The sequence below is a fragment of the Lontra canadensis genome, unplaced genomic scaffold, assembly GCF_010015895.1.
Source record: "Lontra canadensis isolate GAN:19392208 unplaced genomic scaffold, GSC_riverotter_1.0 scaffold4, whole genome shotgun sequence".
NCBI lineage: Eukaryota > Metazoa > Chordata > Mammalia > Carnivora > Mustelidae > Lontra > Lontra canadensis.
In genome coordinates, this window is record NW_022630998.1 from 24,052,984 (window position 1) to 24,064,734 (window position 11,751).

Below are 11,751 nucleotides of genomic sequence, written 5' to 3' on the forward strand. Positions count from 1 at the left end.
TAAGGAAAGGTGAGTACAGTTTTTTCTATGTTTTAAGAAAGCCGTGTTAAAAATCAGAAAGAGGTTCAGGGAAGAACAGCAGCAGCAAAGCACACTCTTTTTGGCTTTCTTACATTTAAGATTTTATCATGGTATCCTCTATTCAGTCCTATATAGAATTTTAATTTTCTTTAAAACATGAAAGAACCATGAGAAATCCGCTTTTAATGTACTTACGGGAAATAGAGGAGGTGGTTTCAATACTACATCAGGTAACTTTTCACCTCTGCTAAACCCAACGGCCTCAATATTAAAGGTATAAGCTGCACGTCCGCGTCCTTTATTCCCAGCCATCAGAATTCTTTATACCAGAAAAGTGGGTAAATTCTGAAAGACATCGTGTAAAAAAGGGAACCAATATTTTAAAGCAAAATATAAAACTCTGCCTGTTAGGTAGCACGGCCAATTTAAAATACTTCTGGAAAGTAAAACTTGTAAAGAAAGAAACATACGATAGACTAATTTCTGGACCCCTCACACCTGGCAGGTGATATGAGGATGGCCTCAACTCCTCACCTTGGCCCCAGGTGAACAGCTGACCCTGGGGCTCCTTTGAGACATTGCCTGGACCACTGTACAACCAGCTGACGCAGTTCTCTCTGCCTCTCTGTGATTTGGCATCAAGATCTCAGACCTTTGTGAAAAGTGTGGACAAGAAAGGTCTAGCTGATGAAGACAGACTGACTTGCTTTTACATTCAACGTGAAGACTATCCTTAGTCACATACACTATCATTAGTCATATACATTGAGATTTTTAAATGATTTATTTATCCTAGAATTTGAGTGTTGGAAAGAATCCTTGAGATCTAATCTAATGTCCTTTTAGAAATGGGAACAGGCTCATTAAGACTCTGAATTGTGTCCAAGCAAAAAAAAAAAAAAAAAAAAAAAATTAAATTAAAGGTATGATAAACCTGTACTCTTTTCAACTTTGGGGAGGGCAGAGACGTCACATACTCAAGTTTTGCATTGAATTTCTGAATTGTCTGAAACATGGTTATACTATAGAGTGAGAAGTGAGCTGGCAGCATATTAACAGGGGTCCCTAAACCAAGGCTCTTTCATTACAAGTCTGCATTTGACTATAGTGATGATTTTAACACATCCTCTAAATCTCTTTTCCCACTGATACATCATTCAATCCTGCAAGCCCAACAAAGCAGTAATATATCCATACCACTCAACAGTCCCTCTCTCTTTCTACCTTGCCATTATTTGCTGAAAACATGAGGTCATTTCCTGGACAATGCTTCTCCAAATTTAAGGCACACGAGAATTACCTAGGATCTTGTTAAAATGCGGAGTCTTTCATTTGGCTGAGAACCTGCATTTCTAACAAGCTCTCTGGGGATACCAGGGCCGCTAGTATGCAGTCCACAGTTTGAAAGTAGCAAGGCTAGACATTCTCCCATTTCTGAATCTGAGGAACTGAATCCATGAGATGTGGCTTAATACATTCCTCTAGTCCCTGTATTTTCTAAATAGGTGGGCTAGACATTTACTCAAATTTGAGTTAAATTTTTTGCAAGAAGACTTAAAAGAGATGCTCTGTTCTTCCTACTTCTTCACCTCAGGATACACATGAACTCTCTCTCTTGGTGATGTTCTCTGGTTGAGTGGGTTCAGGTACTATCAGTCTGTTTCATCTAGTATAAACTTCCCCATCAGTTTCTACCTAATGATTTTAGCAGCCATTGATGATTGTAGTCTAAATTCATCATTCCATTATGGACTGTAATTCTGTTCTTTCCATATCTACTAATTGGCATTCTATCAGGAATCAGTTTCCCTCAATCACTATTTAGTTACAAGGAAGCACAAGTTATACAGGAAACGTGCTTATTTTAATAATCAGGCTCATTCCATCTGTTCAAAGAAAGGGAGAATATCCAAATGGCTGTGTTTCATGTGCTGAGTCACCCAAGCATACGCTGAGCCCACACAAAGCAGGTTTCCCAAGTATGAAAACTGCTGAGCAGAAAGACACGTTTACTCTAAGAAATGAAGTGTGGGAGCCCAGGAGGCATGGTTGAGACCATGGGCTTAATTCTAATCTGGCATTTGCTACGAAATAAAGATTAAGAAGAATTCTGGGTAACATTTCCCAAAACACCTGATCATAAGAATTACCTGGGGAACTTGTTAAATATACAGAATCTCAAGTGATCCTCAAGTATTCAACCTTACACCAGAATCTTTGGAGGTGGACTCTAAGAATCAGTTGGGAAAATTCACCCTAAAAAAAGAGTTATCAGCTACCACTGCTTGAGGAAATACCCCTTGAGAAAGATCAAACCCTGCTGCCTCTACACTTCCATATTTATTAAACACCTTTGGGTATATAAACTGATATCATTAGTGAATACACTGCCCTTGGCAGAAAAATCAGTCCTAGCTCTTGAGCCACCCTTAATGATTACAAGGTATTCTGGCCTAGAGATTCATCTCTTTTTAGTTTGGCTCTTAGGAGTCTTTCGTCCCATACCTAGAGAAACTGACACATTCATTTTCTTCTCTTGCAGAGCTGAGACGTATTTCTTGGACTCCAGTAACTGTCTCATAGGAAAAATGGCTCACAAATGAGGCCTAAGCCTCAATCTTTGGAATCCTCTGAGTCGACCACTACCTTGTCCTTTTTTCACCCTCCCAAACTTCTTGACTAAAGGGCTTTTTTTTTTTTTTTTAACCAACTTTCCCCATTTCCTCATTATCCAAATCTTCCTCTACTTCCTATAGACCAATTTCACTGAGTCATTCATTCAACCAACATTGAGCATTCCAGGCACTGTGGCAGGACCCAGAAAGCTTTGAATAAAATTGTGTCCCTGTCCTAAGAGCTTGTATTTCAGCAGCTGAAAGAACACAAATACGTAAACAAGTAAGTGTGTAACATAATGTTTGTATTCTTGTCGTGGGCTGAATTGTGTCCCTCCCTCCCCCAAAATATGCTGGAACTCCTAACCCCCAGTACCTGTGAATGTGACCTTCCTTATTTGGAAGTAAAGTCTTTGCAGATGTAATCACATTAAGATGAGGTCACAGCAAATCAGGGTGAGCCCTCTTCCAATGAAAGGCGTCCTTCTAAGAGGGAAATCTGGGCAGAGAGACATGCACAGTGGGAAAACACCATATGAAGACGAAGGCAGCTAGTGGAGTGCTGCAGTTACAAGCCAGGAACACCAGACAGTGCCAGGATGTTCTACAAGCTAGGAGAGGCAGGGAGCAAATTTTTCCTCAATGTTGTCAGAAAGAATGAACCCTGTTCACATCCTGATTTCAGACTTTGGACCTCCAGAACTGCAAGGGAATAAGTTTCTGTTGTTGTAAGCCACCCAATTTGTGGTAAAATGTGAGAGCAGCCCTAGAAAATTATCAATACAGCTCTGAAGAAAAAGAACTCATGGTAAGGGGATAGAGAACAACAAAGGGGTATGGTAGTGGCTTTTCACACAAGGAAGGGATTTCTCTGGAGGATAAATCTGAGCAGCATGCTGGAGAAGGCCTGTGAGCCACAGGAGCGAGGGGCAAAGCAGAGATAGTTAGAGAAGGAAAGCAAGTGCAGAGGAAGAAGTTACATGCTGGGAGTGTCCGAGGAACAAGAGAGCCATGTTGTTGGTAAGGAGTGAGGAGTAAAGGGAGGTGGGTTGAGGCCAGGTTTTGTGGAACCCTGTGTGAGCTGTGGTAAGGGGTTTGACTTTTACCTCACTTGTGATGAACACTACACTCACAAAGATGCTGAAATGCAAAGGCCCCAATGATCCCCAGTGGTAAAATCCACTGTCCTTTTGTCATGCTCCTGGACTTCCAAAGCACATAGCTCACTGTTGCCTCCTCCCTTTTGGAATTCTCTTTCCTAGGCTTTATTAAAACTCCAGGTTTTAGGGTGCCTGGGTGGCTCAGTCAGGTAAGTGTTTGACTCTTGATCTCAGCCCAGTTCTTGATTTCAGGGTCATGAGTTCAAGCCCAGTGATGGGTTCCTCCATGGGTGTGGAGCTTACTTAAACAAACAAACCTCAACAACAACAACCCCTCCAGGTCTTTCTACCTCACTGACTTTTCTTTTCTTTTTCTACTTCTATTCTTAAAGTCCTAAATATAGTTTCCTTAAGGTACAATCTTTGGCCTTCTGCTCTTTTTGGTCTTGGTCTTCAGAAAACACATCCACATTCAGGGTGTGATGACTAGTCACACTATTATCTCCAGCACTGACCTTTGTCTTGAGTTTCAGCCCATGTTCCCATTATCAAAAGAATATCTGGAAAGCACTTTAAACTTAAAATACTGAGATCGTCTTCCCTCTACACCAACTAGCTTTCCTTTCAGGTATTACAACCCTATTTCTGTCCATGGTATGTTATTTTCCCAGTCACCAACATTTGATGATGTGGAGGGCATCGGTATTGATTTCTCACTCTTTTTCACCCCCCCCATCAAATCAATCAGCTAATTCTTCCTTCAAAGCATCCCTTCCTTTTCATTTCCTCTACCATAATCCCATGTAGCCCCTTTTTACCTCACTTTTGACTGACTGCAAGTTTTGTCATATCCCTTGTTTTTACCATTTATTTGAATTTATCCTTCTACATTATTCATCCTGAGGCATAGTTCTGATTATCCTACTCTTCTCATTTCCTTCTTGGCTATGGAATTGAGTTCAAGTAATAATTACTCGACCCAAGTAATAAGGGTCCTTTTAAGATGCCTGCACCATTCTCCTGACTCCTTCTATCATCATATCTTGTTGACCATTCTCTCCACTGCAATCTACTCCCTCTTTATTCCTGCCTCAATGGATCCCCTTTCACCTTAAGATCCAGTTTAAGTCCCTCAAAAATCCACAACAGTCATTTCACCCCACCTTGCTCTTAAGAGAGATCCTCCTGTTAAAATAAATAAAAATTGAGGTGTTACACATCACTGCTCTTTAATTCTGGAAGAAATGCCCTTTTTAGGAAATGGGTCCTTTCCAAAGGGAAGGAGTTTCACTTATGTTTTCTGTTTGTTTATTTCTTCGGCTATAGTAACAATAGAGATTTTATACCCCTCACTGTCTAGCACAGTGCTCTCTAGACAGTAGCAGTTCCACAATTAATGTTGAGCTCCTTCTTTCTTTCTTTCTTTCCTTCTGTCATATGATTTCATGAGCAAACCTACCCAAATCAGTCAGCCAGTTATTGACATTGTTGTTGGTGGTGTTTTTAAACTTCCAGAACGTTAAAGTTGGAGACCTGGATGTACACTGGAATCATCAGAATTTAAAAACAAAACGAAACAAAACATACCTCAGGCTTCCTCCCCAGAACAACAAAATCACAATTTCTGGAGATGGGATTTAGGCCTTAGGACTTTTTAAAGCCTTCCCAGAGATTACAATGTGTAGCAAATTAAGAACCACTGATTCAGATTAAACTTTGCATTTTCTAAAAGAGGAAAGTGAAGCCCTGAGAGGCTAGCTGACTGCCTAAAGACACGCAATTAATTCCTAACAAAGACAGAACTGGGTTAAAGCCTCAGGTATCTTTCCATTGACCGTTCATCTACATTATGCTATCTGAAACACACTTCTAGGTTAGCTGAAGATTTTTTTTAATCCCACAGATATCTTTAATCTTTACAAAGAAGTGATTTAGTAATGGCGAAATTGACTGAATTTAAAAGTGTAAAATCAGGGCGCCTGGGTGGCTCAGTGGGTTATGCCTCTACCTTTGGCTCAGGTCATGATCTCAGGGTTCTGGGATTGAGTCCAACACTGGGCTCTCTGCTCAGCAGGGAGTCTGCCTCCCCTCTCTCTCTGTCTGTCTCTCTACCTACTTGTGATCTCTCTCTTTGGGTCAAATAAATAAATAAAATCTTTTTTAAAAAATTTAAAATAAGAAGCATTATCTTCCATTTTGGAATGACTCCTGAAAATTCCAATTCAGAACTGTTCTGAGATAGTTTGATGGGTGTAGTTCAAGCCTCCAAGAGTTGAAATGCAAAGCCCATTCTAATCAATTATAAAGACAATCTTGCAGCAGAGCCTGAGTTAATCTCTAAAATTCCTCATAGTACGAACATTTTATGAGTTATGTTCTGGCCTAAATGCATTGTCTTCCACATTTCACACTGTCCCTTGCACATACTGGCGAGGTGAATAAATGTACAAAAAAAAGATGTAAGCAGGCATGGAAGCTAGGGGAGGACTTGAAAGCCAGGTCACAGTATCTTTTCTGATGAGAGTGACACCTAAATTGTCCCAATCAGAATCCCATAGTCCTACTGACCTCCTCCCCATCTCCCTCAATCCCCTCATTAATAGATGAATGTTAGGAAGGTCTTACATGCTGACCTTCCTTCACCTCTGCTTTTGTTCAGACCTTTACAATTTCTCACCTGGATCTCTAACACAGAACAAGTAAATTCCCATGGCCAGACACCCCTTTTCAATCCACTTTCAAGTCATCTTTCTAGAACATAAACCTCGATGTGTCACTCTCCTTAACTAACAAAGCTTTAAGTCTAACTTTCTGCCTCTTGCGCCCTGCACACCATACTCTAGCCACTCTCAACTCTGCTACACCAGCTCTTGCTTGTAGCATTCCTTCTGCCTGGAATGCCTTCCTCCTACATCTACCTGAGCAAGCCCCAACATCATTTAAGATGCTGTGCAAATATACTTTTTCTCCACCCAACATGGAGGTAGGTCTCTCCCTTCTCTGTCTCCTCCGGAGGAGGAGACAGAGAAGGGAGAGACCTGCTTTTATTACCCTTTTAAAAAAATCATGTTGTAATTGTCAGTTCTTGTCTGTCTTTCCAGTAAGCTCTTCAATTACCCATTCATCAAGTATTTATTAAGCACCCTCTGTGTCAGACGATCTTCTCCATACTGGGCATACAGCAGTGAGCAAAAACAAAGCTTCTGCTCTCCTAGAGCTCACAGCCTAGCACAGGAAATGGAAAGGCCATGTTAAGAACTAAGAAAGGACAGACATTCAGGGAAAAGTGTGATGCAAGCAGAAGGATCTGTAATCATGAAGGCCTCCTTGAAGACTTACTCACATTTTCATGCTCGATCACTAATCAGAGCCTAGCAAAAGTCCAATAAACACTGGGTGAATTATTGCTGAACTTACCGCCTAGTAAAGATATCCCTCCATTTCTCCTACAGTGGTTCCCCTCTGCCTAGAGGAAAAATACCCAACTACAGAAAGCTCTGTACTTCCCAGCGGAGGGCATCCTAACAAACTGGTCTTATAAGTCCTGCTCAAATACCACTCTTAAACAATCATTTCCATTTGTATCCTTATATAGCACCTAGTTTTTACTTCCTCTGTGGTATATATCCTATACTGCTTTGCATACAAATATTTGTGCATAGGTATTATCTTCCCTCAAATTCTTGAAAATGCAGATTACAACTTCTCCCCCCCCCCATCCAGTTCTATTCTCACATATCATCTAGCTCAAGACCTTGTATGTATGGATAGCCCTGAACAGAGTGACTGGATAGATTCTAACTAGATTAGGAAAATATTGAGAAAAGCTGCATCCTCACCAAAGGCTTTAGGAGTGTAGGGGAAGACAGTACATTTCTCCTATGAAGGCTTATTAGTAGCTGCCACAAAAAGGGTTTTCTTAATTATTTTTTATAATGCTATCTCATGGGTATCTTTATAATTTTTCCTGGCTGAGTAAGGAGGTTAGTCAAGTTCTCAAGGGAATTTTTGAAGCCTAACTTGATGTTTCAATTGCTGGGAAGTGTTAGGTGGGGACAGGGACCTGGTGTTAAGAGTAGGGGTAATTTCTGTGGCGGGCTGGGCCACACCCAGGCACTATCCACGTTTTCCGTTCTCACAAGGTGCGACTGCCTCCACCTTTACTTGAGCCTTTCTATCAAGTTTCTTTGCTCTCTTCCAAGAGCGAACAAACTAACCAAAAACAAACAAACAAACAAACAAAAAAAACGGAGGGTAGGGGAAGGAATACAGAATTTCGTTTTTCAGAAGACCAGAAAAACGTTATTAACAAATCCTCTCCCCGCGATGCAGGGGAGAGTGCCAAGAGTTAGGAAAACATAGAGAATAGTCGGTCCTTAAGCAGCAAGTCTGCGGCAATGACTCGCGCTTGAGCCAATCACAGTCACCAGATTTGAAAATCTACCATCATAAATCCCCTTCTAACTCACTGCAAACAGTCCCAGGAAGTGGAGACTAGGTAAAATCTGGAAAGGACAGTTTTCAAAGATTGTGAAGGGATTAGGAGAAGGAAAGGTAGAGCGATCTCCCCACGCCCCTCAATCCAGAAGCGCTTTAGTGAATCGCCACCCTGACTTCCCCCACCTTCTCCATGTGCCCCTTTAACTTCTCTCTACCCTCTCCATCTCCTCCCAACCCCTCAATCACTCCCTCTGTTACCTGCTCACTAAGTCTTGAGGCTTGGGTAAAACTGTGCAGCCGAAGTACCGGCCGGCAAGGAAGGGGTGCAGACAGAAGGCGCGGGCGCTGGGATACGGGTTCCACCTCTGGAGAAGCGCGCTCCGCCCTCCACGCGGCCTCAGAGCCCGGTTCCGATCGCAACCAGTAAGCCCCGCCCACTCCCTAGCTAGGCCCCGCCTGCTGGGCCAAGAGCTTTTTAGCCCTTGGCAGGAGCCGTACTCGTCCATCCGGCTTGGCCTGACTCTTTCGGCGCCGGCTGGAAATGCGCTTCGCAGCGCGCGGTAGGTGGGAGGACCTGGCACCTCCCCCGCCTAGCTTCTCGCCTCTGCAGTCAGACCCCTGGGGTGAATAAAGTGTCCCCTTCTGGGTCTCCAGTCTGCAGCAGTGCCCCTGCGTTAACGTTCTCTCGTGCTGCAGCTGTTGAAGCCGCGACTACTCCCGCGCCTCGGTGCGGGCAGAGCAACCTCTGCTCTCTGCGGACCTGGCTGGAGGGTGCGGGCGGACTCTCCAGGCCGCGTCTCGGCGCGTCCTTCCTCCTAGTTCTCCCCCCGCCCTCGCATCTCCCGGATCCCCCGCCCTCTCCTCGTTCTGCGCCTCCTCGCTGGCTGCGGGCTGACCGCTCCACACCGCCCCAGCGCCTAGCGTCTGGACAGCCTGCCAGAGGCACACACACCTACACCCGCTCCACCCGACCGCACCCCTGCCCAGCATGTCCGCGCTCGAGTGGTACGCCCACAAGTCCCTGGGCGACGGCATCTTCTGGATTCAGGAACGCTTCTATGAGTCGGGCAACCGCGCCAATATCTGGCTGGTGCGCGGTTCCGAGCAAGATGTGGTGATCGATACGGGCCTGGGGCTGCGCAGCCTCCCGGAGTACCTGTACTCCTCTGGGCTCTTGCAGGATCACGGGGCCAAAGAGGACGCGGCGTGCCGGCCACTGCTGGCCGTGGCCACCCACGTGCACTTCGACCACTCCGGAGGCCTCTACCAGTTCGACCGGGTGGCCGTGCATCATGCCGAGGCCGAGGCGCTGGCTCGCGGGGACAACTTTGAGACCGTGACCTGGCTGTCTGACAGCGAGGTGGTGCGGGCACCCAGCCCCGGCTGGAGGGCCAGGCAGTTCCGAGTGCAGGCGGTACAGCCCACCCTCATCCTGCAGGATGGTAATGGGCCCTCACGGGCGCGCGCTCTGTCTTTAAGGGAGGGGATTGGGAAAAACTGTTCGAGGGATGCATGCTGCAGACGTGCGTGGCTTTAAGCTGGCCCGTTTTGTCACATCGCAGAAACACCACTACTCTTTTCTCCCTTTCCTGGGTAGAAGCCCACTCGATGGGGGCCAAGGCCATCGCAGCCTTCCCTACCAGAGACCAGTTCTGGCACCGTGTGGCAACGCCAAGTACTGGAATTAAAGCCGGCCCCACCCCCTAGTCATTTTCCTATGCAAGATACAGTAGTAACACTACAGAGGCTTGTGACTAGGGATTACCCATTCTTTTCCCGAACAGCTGATTTCCAGACGCTTTTCTAGCGAAAAGACTTCTAAGTAATGACTCCTCACAGAGAGTTCATGACATGCTCTGTGCTTTTGAGGCCGGCTGACTTCATCCGGGATGTCAGTGGTCACTGCTGGGTATAAGCAATTCCCACCTGTAGGTTTAGAAAGCCATTAGAGAGCAGTGGTTCCAAATCTGCTCGTGCATCCTTATCTCCAGATAGGTTTCTGTTCTTGTTGTAGCCTCATTAGAGAAAAGCTTGATAGTGAACATAAAAAGAGTATGTGAGTCTTACAGTATGACAATATATGGTCTGGTTTAAAGCAAGGCCTGAAAAAAATAAGGAGGTATTTCCGGTGATGCTGAAGTATGTGAACTAATGCATGGATAGCCTTGGGCCTCTGGTTCTGTAAAAGGATGGGGATCAGAAAGAAATTAATGGAATAAGAGCCCTCTCAACCCCAGCACGTTGAATAATTGAGCTAATTAGCCATAATAGCATTATTTTTATATTCCTTTTTTTCCTTTTAGAATACTTTTGTTGATTTCATTTTATCTTCACAACAGGTTTGAAGTGAGATGGCTGACCCCTAATTAAATGGCTTGCCTAAAGTCCACAAAGCAAGATAGTGACAAAAGCTAGGACTGGTACCAAGACTGGGGAGATCAAAGCATGTAGATCATAAATCCTACCCCTTAAATACATTTTGATAATTCTGAGTAGGATATGAAACCCCTTCTCACATTTTTATCTTGAAACCATTTTAATTGCCAATTTTATTTATTAAAACATTCCTTCAAGAGGTAGAAAAATCTGTTGCACAATAAGGCTACTTTATGACTGACCAATATGACAAATATGAAATATTTTATAATAATCAGTTTATCATACAGATGAGATCTTGAACATTTGAAATATCAAAAAATAGAAAGCAAGATTCTGTACCTCACACCCCACTGAAAAAGTCTTTTCATTAAAATTTTCAATCCAAAGATTAAAAAAAAAGGCTTGTTAGGTAGTAGTCATTATCTGATAATTTGAGATGAAAGAAAAGTAGATATACAATATTCTTGTATTTCTTGATAAAATCGATACTTTTTAGAGGTACGATTTCCATGCAGTTGATGGGTATTCAGAGTTAAGTAGTTGTAGCACTGAGACCAAAAAATGTTTAAAATATATTAAACATTTAAATATATTAATTTGTCTGAATGAATAATAAATTACTTCTGATTTATTTACTTTTGCTCCTGTGCCAGCAATAGGAAATGAATGGTGAAAGAATGATAAGAATTTTATATTTTATAAGTAAAGAGCCCAAGCAGGCCTGAATATCATGCCTGAGATCACATACCCAGTTTGGAAAAGAGCTAGGACTAGAATCCAGGTTTCCTAAATCCTAGTTGATGGTAGTAATATTATAACATTTTGGAACTGCAGGGGGCCTGTAAGCCTTTGAAAGTGTGAAAAAAAAAAAAAAAAGCTTAATATTTACCAAACACTTAAAGCTGAGAATAGTGTGTTAAATCAAAAGGTGTTTTTCATTAGGAGCAGAATGCCTCACCTCTCAAGTAGTATCTAATTTCCTCTTTTCTCAGGAATATTAATTTCCTTTCTCTTCTGAATGGTGTGGCCTGCTGACTTGCTGTTATCATGATCCAGATGCCTAGAAGGAGATATAAAGTATTTATATGAAAAATTCATACAGTTACACACACACACATGAACAGCACATATCCAAACAGCATAAAGTTGTTGCTTTAATTAGAGCATAAGGAGACTGAAGTCATTGGTTTATTATA

General features: G+C 43.1%; 2 protein-coding genes across 8 annotated transcripts in view; one reads left to right on the forward strand and one right to left on the reverse strand.

The window, feature by feature from the left end:
- POLR3G (RNA polymerase III subunit G) overlaps positions 1 to 8,715 on the reverse strand; it is a 70,195-nt gene extending 61,480 nt beyond the window's left edge. For 5 of the 7 annotated variants that reach the window (XM_032846653.1, XM_032846667.1, XM_032846689.1 and 2 more), the window contains exon 1: positions 217 to 333. In XM_032846653.1, coding sequence (XP_032702544.1) covers positions 217 to 333 — 117 coding nt within the window. Of the gene's footprint in view, positions 1 to 216; positions 367 to 8,434 lie in introns of those variants that run through there. The other 2 variants (XM_032846680.1, XM_032846672.1) reach the window with 1 other exon arrangement.
- Positions 8,716 to 8,720: 5 nt separating this feature from the next.
- Positions 8,721 to 11,751, forward strand: part of MBLAC2 (metallo-beta-lactamase domain containing 2) — a 15,776-nt gene continuing 12,745 nt past the window's right edge. Inside the window, exon 1 of the mRNA XM_032846632.1 lies at positions 8,721 to 9,618. Coding sequence (XP_032702523.1) covers positions 9,165 to 9,618 — 454 coding nt within the window. The 5' untranslated portion in view covers positions 8,721 to 9,164. The remainder of the gene's footprint in view (positions 9,619 to 11,751) is intronic.